Here is a 24,818-nt window from a genome sequence, read left to right as displayed (position 1 = left end):
AAAGATCCACATGAACAGGACTGCTTGCTGTTAAAGAATTGCAGGGTTCTAGCTTGGGCATAGCGGGTTCTGAACCATAAGTATGAGTTAGAAGGAGGATGTGGCAACAAATAAAAGCCAATGCAATTATAGGCTGTATCAAAAGAACTTGCTGTCTTGCTGACCTGTTTAAATTCTAATTACATTTTGCAAGTCATTTTTGAATCATTGTCAAATATTACCAAAAGCCTTTCAGCCCCACAACATCAGTTTACTGACTAGTGAAGAAGAGGGGAATGCCAATCATCCAGCTATATTCCTATAACTCAACATACAAGACATCCTAAGGACCTCTTGAGGTTCTGGAAAACGTAGTGCTATGGATCCAGCAATAAGAATAGTTGAAACACTCATTGTTCACTGGCACAAAACCAATGCTTTTAGGAGGCTGCAATAGGTGAAATGGGAGATGTTTTACATTTCCCCCGTGGAAACTTTTTATGTTTCCCAGCTCAAGAACTCAGTGTGCAGATCAAATGAGGTAATAGGTATTACCTATTACCTATTACCTATAATGAGGTAATGAGGTATTCTATACTTCTTTGGTCAAATATCATCTAGAATAGTATACACTTCTGATCCTCAAATTTTAAATGTTAATTAACTAGAATATATTCACGGCAAGGTAATAAAGATGGTAAACAGTCCTGGGGGTTATGAAGTATCAGCATCTTCCAAAACGTAAGAGTAGAAGCAAGCTTGCTTTCGGTAGGACCCAAACCAAACCAATGAATTTAAATTGGCAAAGGGGATTTTGACAGTCACAGAAAGCATCAGATGTTTGATCAACTGGAGGTTTGTAAACTGAGTTGTGATGGCCATCTGTCAAAGGAAATATTCGTTGTGGATTTTTATGCTGGCAAAGGTTGGCCAAAGGAGTAACATTTGTAAGGAAAGGATCAGCTTTTGCCTAAAATTTTCACATACCGTCTTTTGTTTTTGACAATGCAATATTTTGTGGCAATACAGTATTTAATCTTCAGCCCTTCTTAGCTTCATTTCCATTTTTAATTGCCATGCCAACATCACAGGCATGTGGACAAGAGAAGTCAGTGACCTCATCCTTAAATTTCTTATGTGCATATATGCCTCAATTCCCTAGGATTATTTTGCGCAAGGAATACTCAGAGGTAGATTTAGCAGGTCCTTCTTCTAAAATATAGCCTACAGCTCCTGGTCTCTGTTGGCAATCTCCCATCCATGTACTATGTAGAGTTGGCCCCAAGATCAAACAGGAACGGGTGTCTTTTAAAGTTGACCAAAAACTGATTTGTAAGGCTTTTGGTACTAATGTTGAAGAGTGGTCCCTGGTCAAAAAAAGGTTGAGAACCATTGATTTAGACACAGCATATCTGGTATACCACTTGCTATATTTAAGTACATTAAGATGTCATCTGTTCCTGGTTGTCTTCAGATACCATATATACTCATGTATAAATCACTCTAATGTATAAGCCAAGGGCAGGTTTGGGAGCCACAACTATAGGTTTTGATGCAACTCATAAATTAGTCAACTGCCATTCCACGGAGAAGGGACCGCGCCAGTGTTGCTACAGGGGTCAGCCACCCTTGGCCACTATTATTTTCTTGCCTAGGTATTCAAAAGGCCAGAAGGTCTAGATGAATCTCCGGATAGCATTTAAACTCTACAATTGTTTCTAAGCCTGTAATTAACATTTAAAATGGAGGGGAGGGGGAAGCTTTGTCAAACTTGTTTTTTTACATTGTTTTACTGAAACTGAAAAAAAATGTACCAAATATTTTAATAGTACAAAATGGTTTTTGGAAAGATAGAATGTCAGTTACATTCACCAAAATGGACACTGTACAAACCATTTATTGCTAGCCCAGTGTTGCATTAAATATTAAAACCTGTTAAGTTCAAACTCTGCATAAATAACAAAAAGGTAACTGCTGGACAAACAATACTGTAGCAGGATGGACATTCATGATGCTATTTACAAATAGCCGAAGCACATACCTCCAAGTAACAAGTTGACTTGGGCTGACTTTATGAACCTAATACATACCAGTTAAATATTTTATGTATTAACAAAACCCATAAAATACTACCACAATTGTACTGAGCTTGCAAGAAGTGTGCCTCTTGCACGTAGGACCAAGCAGAAACTGAAGGACCCCAGCCCTAAAACCATTATTTATCCAGCTTCGGACAGTGAGTCACCTCTTCCTCTGACAACCGCTGAGCTCCTGCTCTCCCTCTTCAGACTGATCCTGCATGTAGCTTTGTGGTAGGTTTCACAAATAAGTAGCTACCTTTGTTGCATTCACTTTACTTTCAAGATCATTTCAATGAACCTGTTAGTATTCCTTCAAAAATCTGAGAAGCAACTTGGAACTTGCCCCCAAATAATAAATTATAATTCAAGAAAAAAACTGAGTGAAGGATCAGTAACAAAGCAGTATGAATGTTTAAGAGATCTCTCCTCTCAAGGCATGTGCCTATTCTTGTGGGGTGGGATGGGGAGGCAGTGGGACTCACACCATACCCTACAATGATGATTGAGAAAACGTGTAAACATGTTTTTGACTCTTTTATTCAAAACTATCCCTGTTAAAACCCTAACCCTTTAGAGTTTCCCAAGTTTGCAGTCAACTGGGATGTTCTCCTAGGAAAAAGTGCCACTGAAATGATTAGGTTTTACATCTACAGTGATCTTCAGCAGCGGCCTCAGAGAATTTCCCACTGGACGGTGCAGAAAACTTCTAGTCCCCTATGCAACGTAAGTCTATCGGAGCAAAACACCTGAGAATTTCACCTCGGTGGTCTTATCTCTTGAAATACAGTATCTACTGACCATAGCTTTCTTGCGGCAATGCAAATTTCCCCCAATGAGCTGGAGAATTAACATTACAATCTGTACAAATAGCACAACGGAAAGTGAAGCACCCTGAAAGAAAATTCTGAATGTTACTGTGATTCAATTGAATTATTCCACTGTCCAAATTTTAACCTTAAACCAATTTTTTAAAAAAGAGTCTGTGGGATGCTTTGATGTGAGCTGAAGGCTTGGACCACAAGAATAACAGGTTGTTTCAGGTTTGTATGCAAACTATACCAGGTTAGCCTGAAAACAATGAAAGAACACAAGCAACTAATGGAGTCGACTGGTTTAAAAACCTCACCAATGAGTTACAGTACTTGCTTTCCTTTCAGTAGCCAGAATATTTTCATTGCCAAACGGAGCAAGGTTAATCTTTTGGATAGCTTGCATTAACCACATGGAGCCTCGTGGTACAGATTATATGATTCAGGACACACTGGAGTCCATGTCCTAATTAAAACCACCTGAAATATTTCCCATAGAGCAGCATCCTTGTGTGGCATCCAAAGGGGCAAAGGATGCAAATAGCCAAGTGTGGATTACACATCCACCAATCCCATTGTGTCTTTCCACCAATCCATTGTATTGAACAATTATATTCCTTCTAAAGTTCACATGTGCTGTTTCCTTTCGCACATCAATTTCTCATAGCTATGTTTTGTTTCAAGTTTCTGTCAGTTTCACGCAGCTTTCTTGGTACATGTCCCCTGAAGATCTTGTAGATTTATTTTTGACCTGTCAAAAAACAAGATAAAACAAATTCAAATGTCAGGTATTGTTAACTGTCCAGTAGAAGAGAGGAACAAGGTGATGAGACTAGGTAATGGTCTCCCTCTGTTACCTGTTGTGAATCATGTGGCTTCTGACTAAATGCCCTGCAGCTAAGGCAGCCATCAAGGACAGTTCTCCGGCCATTACTGTCGCACACACAATTTTAGCAAGCTGGCGGGCATTCTCTCCAGGGTTCTCCGAACTCGCTCCCTGTACCCCCAACATCTATAAGGAGATAACAGCGTATTTTAGAAAAAGGCACAAATGTGTTCTGTTCTAGACGCTGCAAGCCCTCACTTTGCAACTTTTAAACTACTTTCAAAATATTCACTCAGTGATAAAGCTGTACAAGCAACTGAGTTCTGAATTTAGCAAGCCCAATGTCTCGTAGCCTTAGCTGAAATACACCAGGCAGCAAGAAAGATCTCTGCATTTGGTCTTGGAGAATCAGAGCCAGTTGCAACTTAAGTCCCAAGGGCTGAATCCAGCCTGCCATACAGGAGACTACAACTTCTGTATCCCTCATTAGTAGATATGATTACTAGAGCTGATGGGATTAGAAGCATTCTTCTACTACAGGCATCTGCTGACAGTACCTTTAAATATACACATGCCCCTGATGGGCAAATATTTGTGTCTTCCCCGCCCACAGCTAATGAAGGTATATACATTTGTGATATTAAAAAGCAAAACAAAACAATAGAGCAGTGGTTTCCAATCCATGGGTCACAACCCCAAATAAGGTCACGAAGTGTTTTTTGAGGGGTTGCCAGGCAGTGGTGAGCTATGAAAATGTAAAGGAGGGAAAACAAAAAATCACATAATCCTAATATCATCATGCTTGTGATTCATGTTTTACTCTCCTTTGCTTCTACATATCTCTATGAGAGTGGATTTTCAATGCTTCTTCAATTAAAAACAAGAAACATGTTAAATGTGGAGAACGACATGAGGTTGACATTCATGAAACTCAACAGCAAATGTTTATGCTTGTTAATGAGTTACAACTTCAATGATCGCATCAAATATGCCATAAATTAACATTGTTTTGATTTATATTACACTGAAAAATCTATTTTTGATGTGTTTTCATTTACTTTATTTAAAAACCTATTTTAAAGTGTTGGGGTCGCAGGTCACTTGGCTTCTATAAAATAGAGCTATGACTTGCAAATGGTTGGGAGCCGTTGCAATAGAACTTTCAAATGTGGGAGTTGGCTGGAACAGCACAATGATTCCAAATTGCAAAACATGGACCAGAAACATGTGACTGAGGTTTTGCGATACAGAACAGGGCTGGGTTGTAATTATGCAAATTTATTTCTTTTGATACTCATACATATTTATTTATTCTGAGTCTTTACACCTGTAAACAAGCCTGCTGTGGTAACAGGTTGGTTCCTCCGCCCACAGTCCCAATTTCTATGGAGGGCATTGTGCAACTGATGTATAGATCTTCGTTGGCAGGACCAGCTGATTCCATCAGCGTGATGCAGTTTGAGCTGCTGACATTCTGGGCTGCATCCTAGTCAGGTAAAACGAAATAAAAGATCACATGATTTTAGCTTTGATTTTGTTGTATGCCTCCCTCCCTCTCTTTTTTACACATACACACAGTGGTAAATTAAAGCAAAACCTACCTGTCCACATGCAATGTACATGGCAGTGACAATGTTCGCTGCATGAGCATTGTAGCCCCCTATGCTGCCAGCCATTGCAGAGCCAACCAAATTTTTGTTTACATTGACTTCAATCATAGCTTCTGTGGTACTCTTCAATACCTAAAACAAACCCAAATAAACAATAATAAAACTCCTATGTTATTCCAATTAATGCAGAAAGCAGAGTGATAAAAACACATTTTTGTCTCTTACCAAGAAGACACATAGAAACTTGCCTGAAATATTACCATATTGAATGAAAAGAAAGTTATAGTTCTAAATAACCTACAGCCCCCACCTAAATAATTTCTGGATAGAGTTCATACTGAGATCATCTGAATAGATCTATTAAAACACACACTACAGTAATTTGCAAATCATTTCATTCTATTTTGCATTAAATCAAGGTGGCTTACACAGGAGGTACTCACTTCTTTAACAACTTTTGCTGGAATGACTGCTTCACAGACAACTGATTTCCCTCTCCCTTCTACCCAGTTTATGGCAGCTGGCTTTTTATCTGTACAGTAGTTGCCACTAACAGCTAAAACGTGGAGATCAGGAAACTCTTCCTGCAGTTTTGCAAGTGCCTTCTCTGTACCCTGTTTAGGGAAAAAAGGATGGCAAAGAGAGAAAGAGAGAAGAAAATATTTGATATTACTTCTAATATTAAAATAGATTACTTAATTCCCAAAGGCACTACTGAAAACACAAAACTAAAAAAGAGCATTCTTTTAAAGTTAAATTAAGTAGTAATTCACTCATAGCAAGTTACTCTGGAAGACATCCATAGAAGGCACTTTGTGCCAAATATTAGCTTGGATCCAGACTTTGCCCGAGAAGTGGGAACACTCTCTCAACAAATTTTTACTCTTATAGGGAGATGGGAAAGTCATGTTAATCTGTTTCAGCATTAATCAGATCATATTGATCTGTTTCAGTGTTAACCAAATCATGTTAATGTGTTTCAGCCTCTGGTGTAGCAATGGGTTAAATCTTGTGCTGGCAGGACTGCTGACCAAAGGTCGGCGGTTCATATCCAAGGAGTGGGATGAGCTCCCGTCTGTCAGCTCCAGCTTCCCAGGCGGGGACATGAGAGAAGCCTCCCACAGGATGGTAAAACATCCAGGCATCCCCTGGGCAATGTCCTTGCAGATGGCCAATTCTCTCACACCAGAAGCGACTTGCAGTTTCTCAAGCCACTCCTGACATGAAAAAAAGTATTTTAAAAAGGGAGGAGGAGGGAAAACGGAGTCTCATGGAATCTTTAACGCTAACCAAATTATGTCATCAAAACCTTTTGTGAGCTCCACGCTGGATTAGATGAAGAGGATTTTAATTTATGTAAATCCTTTTCACAAAAAATAAATTCAGACCAAACTCACTGCAGAAAAAATACACATGAACTCTATGGAAAGTTTGCTCCAATTTTTTTTAGAAATGTTTGAAAATCACACATTTCACTTCCTTTGCAAGAGATTTCTGCAACAATTGTTTTCACTGTATCGCCTAAGATAACACTATAACCCACATCAGCCTCACAATTGTATAGTGTAGGATATGGTAGGGATTGTGGTCCAAAACATCTGGAGAGAACCAAGCTGGGAAAATGATTAGCATGAAACCATTTATTGCAGACAAATTTGTCAACCCATTTAACTGAATTCCCAACTCTGGTTCATTAAATTGGACCACAACCTAATTTTCCCAATTCAGCAACACTTTTAACATGTAAGTAGAATTCTAGATCTTTAGTTTCTTTTTTCTCTATCCTCGGGGTATCTTACTATTAACATCTGTATTTTGAAATCAGCGTTTGTTTAAATTACGGCACTTACTTTTGAAATCATATTCATTCCCATTGCATCACCAGTTCTAGCTTGGAAACGAATATAGAGGTTGCGTCCTGCTAAACCCACATGAAGCCTTTGGAGACGAGCAAACCTATATAAAAATATTTTTAAAGTGATAAATATATGTTGCCTTAACATTTATTTTGGTTGCACTGTTTCAAAGTGCTTTATTTGGGGGGGAGGGGGGGGGAGGGGAAGCACAATACCCTATCCTTTACTACATAAAATCCTAACCTGCTAGTGCTATCGAATACATCTTTGATTTTTTTAAAGCCTTCTGGTGTCTCAAGCCAAGCCTTCACTTCGGCAGACTGACAGGCGGTGGGCAGCCTTACCACAGGCCCTCGAGTCATTCCATCCGCCAGAATACGGCTCCTGGCACCTCCACCAAGCTGAGATAAAGACAAGAGCATGATTCGTGATTGGTAAACTGGTATGTTCAACTTTTATTATGTCAGAACAAACAACTCTGCACCTGTATGCTTATCCACAATGCCCTGACTATACAGACAATGTGGTCACTGTTGCCTGCTTATATATGCAATGCTTTTTACATGAAATAAATACATTTCAAATACTTCAAGAAACATCTGGCAACAGGAAGCTCAGAAACATTATATTGCCTTCTCCATCCTAGCTTTGCCCCGCAATATCAGCAAGTGGGGACTGCAGAGGGGAAGGGAAATCTGTTTATTTATTTACTATATTTATATATCAATCCTCTCAGACTCAGGGGGATTCCGCTACCTGACAGGCACAGCTGAATGCCACTCAATTTAGCTGTTTAAATACCAACCCTGCCCATGGGTACTTACACATATTGCTCTGCACCCTCTATTTGTGCTTGCCACTAGGCATCCTTCTGTTGTTGCCATTGGAACCTGAAACTCTTTGTTATCCAGAAGAAGGGGACCGACCACTCCCACAGGGATTGGCATGTATCCAATCACATTTTCACAGCAGGCACCCATTACCTTAACACAAAAGTCAACATTGAAATAGGTAAATACTTTTAAAAATTATATATATCATTACTTTATGGCAAGCAATACCTTATGAACAATAATCATTTTATTGATGCTTGCTACAAACTCAGAATACAAACTTGATTACAGAAATGTTAGATGACACTAATGTGAATATTGTATTTATATCATCCCAAGCTATACATGTAGAAAGGGGAAGACACATCTACATCTGCTGTACTTCAGAAGCAACAACAACAACAACAACTCCTCTACAAAGGATGTTCATTACTAACCATATCTGTCATCTTCTATCATTTTCTTCAGGCTGAGGACCCATATCTGCTATTGATGACCACATTTGGTTTAATTTCAAACCCAAATAAAAAACCCCAAACACTTGATTATTCTGTTCATAAGTAAATAAATGTGTATATACTTTGTTGTTAACCCACACATCTACTCACCAAAGAATAATTGTAGTTCTTGTAAGGAAGATAATGCAAGGAGGAAGGTTCAGGAAGTTTCTGAGATAAAATTTGTCTCCTAATTGACACACCACGTTCCTGAGTTTCCATCAAAGTTTCCAACTTGTAAGCAGGAATATGTTTTGCACTGACTAAATTAATGACTTCAGCATCAGTAAGGAACTTAGCGCCCATCTAGGAAGATGAAAATGTTTGTTTATTTTTTGATTGCCTTCTTACAAACCATCTCTTTTCTAATAATAGATAACAGCCTGAATTCTTTATAACTAAGACAGACTGCCATTGAATTGGGGAGGAGACAATGAGACCCTGGAGGCAATTTTTTTTAAAAAAAATACTTGAATCTGAACTGTTTGTAAGAACATCTTTCAGGGTTAGGTAACTGTTACTGCTGATACCCGGTTTCTGAAAGGTCCAGGTGGAAAGATGGACGTCAATATATTTTCTACACTTTTCCCAGAATTTCAGTCCATTATACATTATGCAAATAGAAAACGGGTAATTTGCTGGTTTATTCCACAAGCCAGATTCATAAAAATGGCATACATCCATACTGAATATCATAAAAATATTTCCTGCTCCAAGTTATTTTACTTTCTTACCTTGCCATTCTGAAGTATTGAAAGGCATTCTTCAACAGAGCGTGACTCTTTTGGCAGTTTGAGATCAGGCTCTGTATTATTATCTAATGTAGATGTTGCTTCAGGAGCACAACTACCAAGCAAAAAGGTGGCCTTTGCTGGCAACTCCGGCAGGAAAGGCTTTACGGTTTCATCTGCAAAAAATTTTTAAGATAAAATAAATGGTTGCATGCTTCAAATTTTGGTACTAAACATTGAAAAATTGTAAGCAGGAGTATCATTAAAGAGTATACCCTTTTCAGTTTTGGCAGATGGGGTATTTGCATTTTTGGTGGTGGGATTATTTTTTAAAGGCACAGATGGTTTTCTGCAGCAGTTTTCAGGACTTTTTTTCTGAATCACTAATGGTGATGTTATAGGGTTCTTCAATGACAATGTGGATTCCATCTCAGTCTGTTCAAAGAAGATGTATTTGACAGCAAGGAGAAGAGCTAAGCCAAGTGTAATTACTTGCTCAATATCCATACTGGCCATTCTAGAAGGGAGTAAACAGACAATATGTATTACTTCTTGTAATGAAAACAAGGAGAATTGGCTAGTTTCTCTAATATCTTTAAAAAAGAGCACCATTTATGTCTCCTTTTCTCTGTCCAGTGCAAATACTTGATTACCCACTATATATTGGCATTCTTGCTGTCTAAATACATAAAAAACAATAAATAAAAAAATAAAAACAATAAATAAAAAACTGATATAGAGCAATAGTGCTCTATAAATTAATCCTTCTCCTCCAAAACACTTTTAACATTCTGATCTTATGTGAGACTATTCAAGTCCAGTTTCGGGAGAGCAATTTGGCAGTTTTCAAGAGAAAAATCATTCAAAAAAGTGTGTCTATTTTTATTTTTTAAAATGTGGGGAAATAGATGGCTGAGACAAGACCAAATGCTATCATCCCACCCCAATTCTGCAGTGTCTTGAAGCCACCTGATCCCCCAAATTTTTAAAAACAATTTAAAATAAGGTGTACACTGAGCTTACAAAATTAGTAGCTTAATTCATTGTAAATAATCTAAAATGAATGACAGACAGACAAACATGTATTAACCTGACCATATTTAAGCATACCTGGAAAGATAGAACTGCCACAGAGACACATTTGGCTCAATTCTTTTGGGTGTATTATCATCCAGTCCCACAGAAATTTCTGCTGTGCTATTTTGTGCAGATGGCTCTGCTATCCAGCGACTATGAGCATGAACGAGAACTAATCCTAGAGACTAAAATTTAAAACAGAATTACTGATTAATCCAAGAATATGAAAATATACTAAGTTGAATATAAATAAAGAGAATTTCACAGCACATTCTTTTTTATTGCAGTCTTACAGCTGTAAGACTTTTTCATTACAAAACACCTGTGCCCTTTATATTTAATTTTCCTTTACATTTTCTGACGTCATAAACTTGATATAGTTAAAGCTTTTCTAATATTAACTTTTAAAATTAAATTAAAAAAAAACATTTGCAGGGGAAAATTGCAATAAGTGTGCCTTGTGCCATGCATCAAGCCAAAAGGAGATGCAGGCAACAAATAAAAAATATATTATTGTTGTTATCATCATCAAGTGCTCCCTAGTGCCGTCTCTGATTCTTGATGGACTATACCATATAAAGCACCTATTTAAACATGTGGATGTGATAGACATAGGTGCACATGTTATAAGGATAGAGACTATACTTTTCTAGATGGTGCAAACATGTATACTATAATTGTGAATTAACATATCTTCATAACCAGATTTATGCCTTTAGTTAAACAAAATGAAGTACCAGCAGGTAAAATAATATTTAAATCACTTTAAAAATTAGCCTCGCCTCTTGATCAAATCAAGCCTTGAATCTATGTTGCCCTGCAATTATCACTTTATTTTGACTTGAAAGTTATGCTTGGGCGATGAAGTAGCTGTTTTTATTTTTGTCACTTTTTTTTTTACATTTGGAGAAAACTGAACATTTTTAGTCCTTTTGATTTATCAGTACTCCTAATAGTATGAATTAACAAAATAAACAACTTACCATGATCATTTTAACCCTCTGCGTTACAGGATTGGGTTTATTTTCTTCTTCTTCTAGAACACGAGCGAAGTGACTGAGCTGCCAAATGGGATGGCCTTCGCGACTTTCCCGTGAAAGCTGCAAGAAGAAAATTAAAGTTTGGCACATGTATTAACCTTCTTACATAGGGTCGTGATTCATCATCGTATTAAAAGCTACATGATATTCTATAGAATATACAACTGATGTTTCACAATGAGAAATGCAGCATAGTTTTGTTTAATATTTAGGAGACGTATATTCTGTCAATGAAAGAAGTATTCATCCTTTATGCATACTGACCACCTTCCTACTTGAATACGGGAGCATATACACATCCAGGCCCACCTATCCTGCTAGTTTGATTTCCTGACAGCAACCAAAGATACAGGGGAAGTGTATCCGTTCTAGTTTTCACATGATAGTAACTATTTGTTTGTAAAAGTGTGACTAGAATCCCACACACAGGAAATTATTCTAAATGTGGATTATAACTAACCAGTAAAAGAAGAAAAGTTATTTGTAACTTGTAGGTTTTCTTACATACATGTTGTTTTTGTGTTTTTCTAGCGTTGTTGTTTTATACATATAAAGTTGTGTATTTTATAGTAATAAAGCAATGTTATCAAAGATGCTATTAAAAATACAATACAGCAGCAGCAGCAAATAATCTGAGGTGAATCATATCTGTGAAAGTTTAACATGCAAATGTGGAGAGATGGCTGTAAATTATTCAACTTTCCATGGTCTATTCATTGTTCAAGAAACATCCCCATCATATGATATTAAGCTCCTGTATTCATCTCTTATTTCAAATCAATGGCATGAATTTTTCATGCTATTTATTCAAAGTTGGGTAATACAGCACATTAATAATGTTTTGTGTCACAGTATTTTCCCCTTTAGTTTCTTCCAGATTTTTGTAAGTTATTTCCTGCAATATATTCAGCTTATGACGAAGTACTTCACAAGTATTATAACTGAGTCACGATAATTCGAAGTTATGATGCTGATGAACTCTTACCTCTAATACCAGGGACACACATGCAGGAAAGAAAGTCATGAAGACGAAGTAGTTGGCAAGGACAGACATGCAGCCAAAACAACACATGATTTCAAGCTGTCTCACTCCTGTCAGAAAGATAAGGGTCAAGCAATTAGAACCACATCATTCTTTTTTTTTTGGAAGAGTAATAAAGATTATATTCGGCAAACAAAACACACATATACAACCATAGAAATAAAAATAAAACTACTTTTGACTACAATTGGACCATTTAAACCAATGGTTCCCAACCCATAGGTCATGACCCCAAATGGGTTTTCTGTGGGGTTGCCATGCAGTGGTGAGCTCTGAAATTTTTAAAAAGGAAATCAAAATGTCTGAAATATTTCCCTAAAAACCAACAGAAAGGGAAACATATGAATCCTCAAAGCTAGAAAGATGCCAAATGATGACCCGATTAGAGGAAATGCTTTATTTCTGGTATTGAATAGCCGAATAGCTCTTGCTTTCTGAAGGATCTGAAAACAAAGTGCTATAGGACAAACAGAAAGCAAAAGTGGGTTAATATAATAGTATGTGATCATTGAAATAAGCTGGTCCTTGGTTTGAAAATGAAAATGACCAGTTTAAACTGAGTTTGGAAAGAACAGGCCATCTGGTGTAACTGGAGCACAACACACACAATTATTAGTGTTTTTACTGTTGTGCACTCAATCAACTGAAGTGGTTAAGGACAGGCATACTTAATAGTGCACCACAGCATTTCAATCTCTGACTAATCAAGGCATGTACTACAAAACAAAGCATAATCTATCAAGGAATGGGGAAAGAAGTCAGAAGCGCACACCACAAGGAATTTTCCAATTAATGTACAGTTAAAAATATAAAATAAAGTGAAATAGCTTTCTATAGCTAATAAAACCTCCAAAAATGTCATCATTTTTGTCTTATTGAACAATGTTGTAGAAAACACTAGTAAAGTTTGTCTGCAATGTTTTTCAGTAAAATTGTGACTACAGCCTTGGGATCCTCAGAAACAAACACAAAAAAGCCATGCCAAATAATTTTCCTAAATATCACAAGTCCTTTCTCTAAAACAGCTATTACACAATTCTGATATCTATTGAAATCTAACAGGACAACAGAAAACTGCATTCATCCCCATCCTCTAGGGAACATATAGTCCTTTAGAAGATATTGGACTGTCCTGTTTGTTATAGTCAATAGTGAAGAATGAGTAATAATTCAATAAGATCTGCAGAAACCCATGTTTTATCTTTTCCCTAGTACAATGTAGGTAGAAGTGTCTATCTTTTTTTGTGTTCTGATAGATGGTATCTTAAATGGCAATAAAACTCCAGACGTACCAGACATTGTACCAACGCCAATGACAAGACACTCCACAAGGGCATCTAGTGTAAATGTAGGACCCAAGATTGCCATTCCACGTGAAATATTGTCTCTCACTTCATCCTACATGAAATACAAGTATTTAAAGCAATTAGTATACAAATTGGAAGAGTGAAATCTCTTACTAGTGCTGAAACAGAATTTTAAAAAGTGGGTCCAATATGTATAATGATTTTACATCAAAATCCATAAAGGATCCATTGACATAGTAAGAAAAAGATTAGGCCTTCAGTGTTTCATACAACAACTGTAGTAATCAAATATTAAGTAAGAGCCAAATGCCTCATATATAAAATATTCAAAGCAATCCATGAACAGTGAGAACATGAAAGTTAATTTCTTAATTATCCCTAAAGCTTTGTTATTACTGATCACCATATTCCAAGTTTTTCTTGTTAAACAGCTTTATGCATAAAGGAACATATCTGCATATTATGATTTAACAATTGAATGACATGTCCTGCAAATGTTAGACAATGTGCAACAACGTATGGGGTATATATCACATTTCAATCCAATTATAACTGCTTACAACAGTAAGAAAATATTCACAAGATGCAGCTATATGCCAATATTCACACTGAGCCTTATCTGTCCTGTAATACTTTAATGGCATTCAATTTTTATTTATTCTATTCATCTATCATCATCCGTTGTTGTTCTCTGGATGGATAACAAAATGCACCAAAATAATATGAAATCACAGAATCAGCAGATATAATTGTACAAAAGAGCATTAAAGCAATTCTAAAACATGAAGAAATATTAAACACCAAATCAGGGAGGTGATAATAAAAATACTTTCAAAATGGAAAATAGCTGTACTGAAAAATGTAATGTATTGCTCAAGGCAGAAAAGTCTTTTACAAACTTTTTAACACAGTGGTCAGCGAAAAGGCATCAGGTGAGCAACTACGGTGAAAGCACCTACAAAGGGACCACTGCTGAGAAGAGGGTTCTCAGTTTGTAGGCAAATCTAGAAATAGGCCCCTGCTGACAATTGTTATCTTTCGCTATTATTCTAGTTAGTGCATTGAAAGTTCCAATTTGCCAACCTAAATCAGAATATGACTCTAGACTACATCACTATATTCATATAAGATTTTTCAGTCATGACAGGCTGACATCTTTAATAAAATACTACTAATAATAATACCACATATTTTTATGGCTCCTTACAACATATACATTAGAAGGACAGTAATTTCAATACAAAAATGCACAATATCAAAACAGACATTTATGCTGACCTGTGAATTGGAACTGAGAGCAAATTTGGCTAATGCACTGGCTCTGGAGAGGTCGATCAGGAGCAAGAAGAATGGCAGAGCTTCACTGTAAAGATTTTGAAAACACATTGGCTGTTTAAAGTTTAATTTACAAATGTGCAATATAAGATACACACACATCTTACAGACGTCTTCAATTATGAAGGCACAAATAATATATACTCAAATTAACTTAGTTTTGGCACTTAAGCTACAGAAATACATTAAAGGTTTTTGGGGATATTTAATACTGGATCATGTATGTATGGTTATGAAAGCTGGACAGTGTAGAAAGCTGACAGGAAGAAAACCAATTCACTTGAAATGTGATGCTGGAGAAGAGTTTTTACAGATGCCATGAACTGTTGGAGGGACAAATAAATGGCTCCTGAAGCAAATCAGAGCTGAACTCCCCCTAGAAGCCAAGATGACTAAACTAACACTGTCATACTTTGGCCATATAATGAGAAGACATGACACAGGAGAAAGCAATAATGCTTGATAAGGTAGAAAGCAGGCACAAAAACTGAATTACAAATGGACAGACTCAATCAAAGAGTCTCTGAGTGTGCAGTATCTGAGCAGGGTTGTTGATGATAGGATAGAGGTCTCTCAAAGGATTCAAGTGGGATATAAATGTAATAATAATAAAAATAATACTGTAATAATAATAATAATAATAATAATAATGTCACCATAAGTCTAAATCAACTTGAGGACAGTTAACAAAAGTAAATTATGTTGATTTTCCACCTGCGACATTCATTTGGATACATATATGCACTGCATGTCATTAGGATATATGCAGCATAGTAAATAATGAGTTGAGTTGTTGTCTACAAAAGCTTAACTAATGTGTGCTTCTTAGACTGCTGACTGATTTGCATTTCTCATTTTAGCTGCTGGTGATTTTGGCAATGTAAAGGCGCTCAAGAGGAACTCTCGCTCATTGTTATAAATATTTTCTTCAATATTTTATCAGAAATATACACCAGTATAAGTACTCCAGCACTGCTAGAAGAGTTGGGCTACTCTGAACATTTATACAACTATTCTCACTTTGTCCAACCTCACTCATCTTAGTTTTGAGGTTAAATCTACTGCTGGATAAACAGAAGTACACTGTATATACAATAATGAAGAATACTTACTTCAAGCCTGTCAGTTCTTTATCAAGGAAGTGAATCACTACTGTACTGAAGACAAAACTTGAGAAGATTGTGAAGAGTCCAGCAATACCTTGGAAAAAAGAAAATGGCAATAAAACGCACAGAAGGGACATCTACACTGTAGAATTAATGAAATTGGACACCACTAACTGCCATGGCTCAATGTCATGAAGTAATAGGAGTTGTAGTTTTAGAGGGTCTTTAGTTTTCTCTGCCAGAGAGTGCTGATGCCTCACCAACTAAAGTATGCATCACTCCCTTTAATTTCCATTAATAAGACAATCTTGGGTTGTTGTAGGTTTTTTCGGGCTATATGGCCATGTTCTAGAGGCATTCTCTCCTGGTGCAGGCGAAACATCAGTGATTCCGGCCATGAAAGCCTTCGACAATACATTAAGACAATCTTGATTTAGAAGCAAGTTATCCAGCTTTGAACAGCACTGAAAAACTTGCATTTAGTAGAAACTCCCTAAATGTATTGTCTCAAAATGAATTCCTGGTTGCTTGGGGCAATATTAAATTCTCAAAGGATGCCAACTTGATGTGCAAATAGAATTTTAAGATACCTATCTTTCTTCCAATCCCAAGGAGTAATTTTCCCTGCTTTTTGTTACCAATGGCTTCTCAACCAAATTGACAGGATGGTTTCCCTATGTTGCACACATGTCCCTTTGTTTGTGGTTATGACCCACATTTGCATTCTGTGCCTCTTAGCACCAGAGATGGCCTGGTTGAGTAATCTGCATCAAAGAACTATAGAAACATTTTTTTCCACTTGGAAAGACCTCAAGACCTCCTAAAATACTTCTCTTCTCTTATTTCAACATCTGCTACAATAAATCACACTTATAAAATATGCTTAAATTGTAAGTGTATTCTCCTTTTTTACCTGGACCAGAACACCTTCTCAAAAAAATAATAATCTGTGCTAGTCTACAAATAGATGTAAGTAAAATCTAGTGAATGTTGTCAGCAACAACTTTATTCTGGAATGTGTACGCAGCCTAAACGTATTCGGCCTTTGTATTTGGATTACCTACATGTACAAATCTGACTGTATATTGTATCAGTATATACATGGACATTTGTAATTCTCATTTTGTTTGTTTTGTGATCACTTTTGGAAACAAACGATATAAACTTACCTAAAATATATTTTGATCCAAGCTGCCTCAAATTCTGAAACTGGAAGTATATGTAAAGGATTGCTATACAGCGTGTGATTGTCAATATTATGATATCACTGCTCAAAACATCCTGTTAAGAGAAGAATATAGTTTTGCTTATTAAAATATAACCATTAATTTTCTGAAAATGTTATCAATATTTTCAGTGTTTCACATTTTTGAAGCAATAATATTGCCAAGTATCAGGCTACATTAATTAATCTCTAATACTAAAACTAGATTAGGACCAAATTCATGCATTTTATTTTTGTCAATAGCTATCATCAAACAGTGCTTCACTGAACTTATCTTAGATCAATTTAGCAGTTTAAATTCTAAATAAGGTGATTATATTAACAACGAATATGTAAAGAATGGGTTTATTGTCTTACTTCTTCAAACTTGGGACATTCATAATTCCATCCACAGATTTTGTCATTACCAGTAAACATCTTCATTGACATCATACAAATAGTGAGAGTTACAGTCCCCACAATGACCTCCCATGGGTGAGAGGCCACAAAAAGGCCGTGCATTTGAAATAGTCTGGACAGCATGTTCAAAATTATTTTCTCAGACCTAGAAGTAAATACAAACAAAGTATTATCTTAGTACAGGAAACTATGCATTTGGGTAGAGTTATAATTTAAGAAGCTCTATGCAGATTAAGCAGATGCGATAATTATTCGTTTATTGTATTAGCTGAACATAAAACAAAATCATTAATTTTAAAAAATTTCAAACAGGAACAAGGAAATACAAACATTTCTTCCATAAGATTGCAGAGGTGTTTCTTCTCAGAACCTCTGAAAATTACTCTATTACATCACAAGGAATATTACCACACAAAAGCTGATAGACTGTGGAGTTCCTGGGGCACAGAAGTACCCAGACCTCATTGCATGCAGAAAGTTCCAGAATTATAACAAGATCAGGTCCTATTGTCAGGCTTTGCTGGTCAGTAGCTCTTAAGCAGTGGTGTCAAATTTATGGCCTTACAGGGTTTTTTGGACAAACTGGCTGAGGCTTCTGGGAGTTGATCCCCAAACATATGGAGGATCATATGTTTGACACCACTGCCCTAATGGCTTCATCCTGGGGCAGTGCTGAGTTGGCATTAGGTATCATGCAACCTCGTGTAACAGGGACCATTGCCAAAGGCAACAGCCCTGCTACTATGATTGCTTCCACCTCAAAGCGTCAAAATCTACAACAATGTCTCTTTCTCTGACTTGGTAGTGAATCTGCAACTTCTCTTCATGATTACTTCTGAGTAAGTAGAGTACCTTTTATTGGTGATTATTCCAAATGTATCAACGGACTCTCATCCTAAGTTTTACATGATGTATCAACTCTTTCTTTAATAACATTCTCTTGTCATAATATTCCAAGACAGAAACTATCACAAATTCCAATCTATGATGTAAATAGCTACTCATCAATATTACATTGAAAATTATCTATTGTAGTTTAATTGTTGGGCTACAAATCTAGAGATCAGGGTTCAAATCACTGCTCGGCCATTGAAAGCAAGGCACAGTCTTTCAGCATCAAAAGAAGGCAAAAACAAATTCCCTCTGATTAAATCTTGCCAAGAAATCCCTGTGTTACATTCACTTAAGTTATAAAAATAAGGGAACGTTTTGTGGATGATTTTAGCGAATAAAGTTTTAACTTACTCATTTTATTTCTCATGGATTTTCTGCTTTTAATTTTGTGAATTTTAGGTTTTAATGCTGACACTTTAAAAAACTCTCTGTTTTTAATGTTGTAAAGTTTTATACTCTTGCTCTATGACTGTAACAATAAAATTCATTCATTCATTCATTCAGCTTAGGGTCATTGTAAGTCAGAAACAACTTAAAGGTACATACTAACAAGAAACAGTGAGACTCTGTACTGTACACATAATGCCAAGATATTTAGATATATGGTATAATTCAAAGCAATGTAACAACAATTTTGTGGACTTTTTAGAATAGTTGTTGTAAAGAAAAATAAAATTGATTTCTTACACTGGTAGGAAGTGCTCTCCAAATATATAAAACAATCTATATAGTATATACAAATGGATCTTCCTGTACTAGGAGACAAGCCAAGTGACTGAAGTGCAAAATGTTTTATATATATGACTGACATATAGAAATCCATTTCAATTATTGTAAGTTTTGAGCAAATAATTTCAAGAAAATTATTTTCAATTATATTTCTTATGACTTTTTTTCATTCGGAAAACGCAAGCCAAATGCCATTTAAGTATGACCCAAATAGCATCCTTTTCTGATGTCTACAAAAGACAGGATATATGTACTGTGTAGGCATGTGTTTGTAACAGTAACATGTCTCCTGCCCACTTTCATTTCTTTTAAACGGTTCCATTAACTTCCTTAAGATATGTCCCTGCATATTTAATAAGGACAATTTGTTGATATTAATTATTTCTCATAACGATCCTGTAACCAATATTTTTTCAGGGCAGTAATCTTATTGCAATCTGAATTAGTACACTGTATAGATTTTTTTTCAGTTGTCACAAAGCTGTTTTTAGTTTGGCAATCCTACTTTTATTGGTCGACATTCCTAAAACAGAACATTACTACGGGCAGTCCCCAAGTTATGAACAAGACAGGTTCCGTAGGTTTGTTCTTAAGTTAAATCTGTATGACAGTTGGAACAGGTACATTTTTATTGGTCTACATTCCTCAAAGATTGATTGGTCTACACTCCTAAAACAGAACATTACTATATTTCAAGTGTCTGATTAAGATAGCATGGGACATATGTTAAATGCTGACACAATTAATTGATTTTTTCATAGGCCATTCTCTCCTATTTTACTTTAAAATATTTAAGGCACAGAACATTTTAATAAAAAAGAAAGTAGTAGCCCTGATGTCTTCATATTCACAAACAATCTGATTACATTTTTCCATCAGCTGTTTTATCAGGATACTTAACAGATTTTATAGGAGTATTCGATGTATATCGTTCAAGTTTCTGAAAATAAAAAACAGTCACTAAGCTTACCTTTAAAAAAGTAAATCAGACTGATTGTGTTAACTTGATCTATTCTCATTAGACTTGCTAATTACCTTGTGTGAGTTACAGATAGTTTAGAATGCAAAGGGCACTCAAATCGCTTTACTTTATAATGGTCATCTATTTGCAATAGTGTAAAAATATTCTACTTTTAGAACCATAAAATTTCTGAGGCAAACAGACAGACTTTTTATTTCTCTTGAACAAGCCATCTTTGAGACAGGTTCTAACACAGTAAACAGAGGTTGCTTTTATAGATATTAACTCTGCAATCATACATATAAAAATAGTCTTAACCATCTAGTCACAACACTGAAGCTATTAAGCAAAGAAAGTGGTGTGCAGGGACAATCCTCTTCTATAAGGCCACCTCAGGAACGTTACTGACTAGCTTATGTTGAATGACACCCATATCACAGCAAGACTCATGGCTCTTCTGTCAAATATGAAGAACTACAGTACTTCATGCAATACATCGGTGTGCATAAATTACATGTTTTTAAATAATGGACTCTCATTGAGAGTCAGCTGGTTGCCAACACAATTCACTTTCAGTTATTTATTTTTAAGAACATAGAACAAAAATCCATGGGAACACCTTCCTTTTCTATCTCTTCTATCCCTTACTGTCCTTTCCCTTACTTTTAAAATATTTATTTAATATCTTTACAAAGTAATTAGAGCAAAATGGATAAGATTTTTTAAACATTGCTATAAAAGACAAAACAGAATACAAATTACTATAACAGCTAACAACAATTACCAGTAAGAGGTAGACAAACACTGTGATAAAAGTGATTCTGATACGTTTAAGTGCCACTGCTTTGCAAATACTCTGATACCAGCCACACCCAAAAGCCATCCCTGCTATACTCAAACAAGACTGAAAACGACAAGAACCAGTGAACTGGACTTCAGGGAGTTCTTAACACTGCTTATCCAATAATGCCTTATTTTAAAATCGCAATTGTCTATTTTTCAGAATAGGCACATATTGTCTCCAGGAGAAATAATAAGACCCTTTTATATTTTGAGGATCTACAGGGCATTTCAAAAAGATGAACCTGATTTGAAATCGCTATATCTTTGCAACCATGAACCACCCATGAATGAAACCCTTACAATTTGAAAGGTTGGGGCATAGAGTTTCAAACAATTGCTGTTAGACGCCTCTATGGAAGATAAACCACCCCAGGATTCAGTCATTCACAAGATGGAGACCCCACAACATAAGGCCTAATGAAATATTGTCCATTTGCAGTTTTTTAAAAGCTCTGCTTCTGGCTTAAAATGGTTAGTAAACAGTTTTTTTCACTTTTTGTGTAATTGTAACATGTCACTGCTGTGAAGTATACTGTTTTGAAACTCGGTTCATCATTTTGAAACGCTCTGTATTTATTATACAGAATCTTAAGAATTGTAAGAGACTTCTGACCCCATCGACCCAAATGATCTATTAGGTATGGCTGCTTAATGCTTTTGCAATTCATGTTGTCTTCAATTTGGTTTTCTTAAATGGTTTTATTTTGTTTATCGTGTCAGAAACAAATTGAGAATACAGTTATAATGTATAAAAAACCCACAAGCAAAGTTACAAAGTCGCCATAATACTACATTTCTTTTCACCAGAAGCTGGCTACTAGTGCTTTCTAAGAGCTACAGAGATACTTGCATAAACACCCCAGCAAGCAAGAGTCCAAAAGTGGCAGGTTAAAACCTGGAACCCCCATCAGTAGCTGATACCAGATGAGGATCCCCAGCCCCAGACACACAGAAGACTGGGTGATTTGGAAGGTGCTGAACAGACTGCAGAGCTAACCTTAAGAAATGAGGCTACAAAGTGGAGTCCACGATATGTGAGTGTGGAGAAGAGCAAACCATAGACCACTTACTACAATGCAGTCTGAGCCCTGTCACATGCACAATGGAGGACCTTCTTACAGTGAAACCAGGGGCACTTGAAGTGGCCAGCTTCTGATCAAAGGAAATTTAGCATAATGCCAAGTGTTTAACTTTATTTGTGGTGTTTTTATACATTATAACTGTATTCTCAATTTGCTTCTGACACAATAAATAAATACCAGAAGCTAGCCACTTTTGAGTGCATTGTGAGAAGGTCCTCCATTGTGCATGCAGCACGGCTCTTAGATTATGAACAGGGACACATTTACATTATAGAATTAATGCAGTTTGCCACCCCTTTAACCGCCATGGCTTATGGTTACAGAATCCTAGGATACACAATTCATTGAGGCACATGCACAAAACAAGTCCGATTATGTTACAGAGGCACTAGCATTCTTTGGGAGAGATGGATCAAGACCTTGTAGAACATAATTCCTAATAGATGTAAGGAATTGTGGGAGTTGAAGTCCAAAACACCTGGAGGGCCCAAGTTGGCCCACAACTGTTGTGGAACTACAGCCCCCATGACTCTATAGCTTTGAGCTGTGGCCATTAATGTGCCAAACTGCATCAATTCCCCATTGCAGGTGTGACCAGTCTACCTGAAGCTTCGCTTTCGGGAAGGGAGACCTATTGTGCTTTAATAATAATAATAATAATAATAATAATAAACCTACCCACTCTCCAAAAGAACTTGAGGCGGCTCACAACAGAATGAAGTCACAATACAAACATAAGCAGAAACTAAAAAGACAAGACATAATACAATAAAGTCTAGTCGTGTCCTTCTCTGGGGGGTGGTGCTCATCTCCATTTCTAAGCTGATGAGCTGGCGTTTTCCGTAGACACCTCCTAGGTCATGTGGCAAGCATGACTGCATGGAGGGCCGTTACCTTATTATTATTATTATTATTATTATTAACTTTATTTATACCCCGCTAACATCTCCCAAAGGACTCGGTGCGGCTTACAAAAGCCAAAGCCCTCAATAAAACAACAGCATAACAAATACAACAATAAAACTCAGAAAGCAAACCAATAAACATTAAAGCAATAACAGTAAAACATTCCCGCAGAAGCGGTACCTATTGATCTATTCAGATTCATAGAATCATAAAGTTGGAAGAGACCTCATGGGCCATCCAGTCCAACTCCCTGCCAAGAGGCAGGAATATTGCATTCAAAACACACCTGACAGATGGCTATCTAACCTCTGTTTAAAAACCTCCAAAGAAGGAGCCTCCACCACACTCTGGGGCAGAGAGTTCCACTGCTGAACGGCTCTCACAGTCAGGAAGTTCTTTGCACCTTTTTGAACTGCTAGGTTGGCAGAAGCTGGGCCTAACAGCCGGAGCTCACGCTGCTCCCCAGATTCAAACCGCCGACCTTTCGGTCAGCAAGTTTAGCAACTCAGCGGTTTAACCCAATGCGCCACAAGATGTACTATATAACCAATAATCATAAACAAAAATATTAAAAAACTATATCATAACAAATAAATAAATTCACAGGTTTAAAAATGTACTGGGCTTTTGCGGAGGCAAAACCAGTTAAAACCAATAGATATGGAAAAAGCTAAAAGGCCACCACCATAGTGAAAAGTAGTCAACCTTTTTTGAAAGCCTGCTTCAATATCCAGGTTTTTAGTTCTTTCCTAAAGTTATCTAGAGAGGGCACCTGTCTGATTTCTTTAGGGCAGGCCTGGGGCAACTTGGGCCCTCCAGGTGTTTTGGACTTCAACTTCCACCATCCCTAACAGCCCCAGGCCTTTTCCTTTTCCTTAAGCGGCTGAGGGGGAAAAGGAAGAGGCCTGAGGCTGTTAGGGATGGTGGGAGTTGAAGTCCAAAACACCTGCAGGGTCCAAATTGCCAAAGGCCTGCTTTAGGGGCAGTATTCCTTCTCAACGTCCACGAGGGATGACAAACAGGCGCACCGTCTATAGAAGGCCTAGTCCCAGCTCTGCCTCAGGCCCTACCGTCCCTCCGCGGCTGTTCGGGTGAAAAACAGAAGACGCCTTCATCTAACTCGAGCCGCCATCCTCAGAGAAGAAGAGAAGCTTCCTTGAGGGAAGCTGACAGAACCGACAGAGAAGGAAGGCCCCCTCCGGGCTGCCCACGGCGCGCCTGAATCGAACCCCTCTTTTCACTCAGAAATAGTCCTGAAATCGCGCCCGTTCGCCAGCGCGGCCTAACCTACTGACACTCAGGCCAAGGTTGTGGAGGCCACGGAATGGCCCGTACCTTGTTGAATCAACGACCAGGTTCGTCCTGGGACAGGCAATGCCAGCGGCCGCCTCCTCTCTCTCCGCTGTCCTCGCCGCTGACTGAGGCGGCCGCCCTCTCCGCTGGACAAGGACACCCGGCTCGCGACGCCATCGCCCGATCGCGTAGCCAATGGCGGCCGTCCGTCACGCCCAGCCGGGTGACGCGTCACCGCGCTCTGTCCCCATAGCAACCGGAGAGAGAGAGAGAGAGAGAGAGAGAGAGAGAGAGAAAGAAAGGGAAGCCTCGGCGGGATCAGGAGGGGGCCGCGCGCCATCTCGCCACGGGGGCGCC

The 24,818-nt window shown here is 37.4% G+C and overlaps 1 protein-coding gene across 2 annotated transcripts; it reads right to left on the bottom strand.

Annotated features, from left to right (window-relative positions):
- Window positions 1–1,860: 1,860 nt before the first annotated feature.
- Window positions 1,861–24,631, bottom strand: HMGCR (3-hydroxy-3-methylglutaryl-CoA reductase). 2 transcript variants are annotated; one of them, XM_060761655.2, is made up of 20 exons: window positions 24,504–24,631; window positions 17,712–17,898; window positions 17,299–17,410; window positions 16,136–16,223; window positions 14,967–15,051; window positions 13,674–13,779; window positions 12,325–12,431; window positions 11,283–11,399; window positions 10,333–10,484; window positions 9,498–9,739; window positions 9,226–9,398; window positions 8,603–8,797; window positions 7,986–8,144; window positions 7,405–7,562; window positions 7,156–7,261; window positions 5,749–5,919; window positions 5,297–5,437; window positions 5,023–5,181; window positions 3,727–3,881; window positions 1,861–3,620 (listed from the first exon to the last, which is right to left on the bottom strand). In XM_060761655.2, the coding sequence occupies exons 2-20, from the start codon at window positions 17,874–17,876 to the stop codon at window positions 3,566–3,568; spliced, it is 2,646 nt and encodes an 881-aa protein (XP_060617638.2). In that variant the 5' UTR covers window positions 17,877–17,898; window positions 24,504–24,631; the 3' UTR covers window positions 1,861–3,565. The 2 variants fall into 2 exon arrangements, with proteins under 2 accessions (XP_060617638.2, XP_067320673.1); XM_067464572.1 differs by lacking the exon at window positions 24,504–24,631 and adding an exon at window positions 24,239–24,356.
- Between the last annotated feature and the right edge of the window lie 187 nt (window positions 24,632–24,818).

The sequence above is a fragment of the Anolis sagrei genome, chromosome 2 (assembly GCF_037176765.1).
Source record: "Anolis sagrei isolate rAnoSag1 chromosome 2, rAnoSag1.mat, whole genome shotgun sequence".
In the NCBI taxonomy this organism is placed as follows: Eukaryota; Metazoa; Chordata; class Lepidosauria; order Squamata; family Dactyloidae; genus Anolis; species Anolis sagrei.
This window is presented reverse-complemented; position numbering and strand designations above follow the sequence as displayed.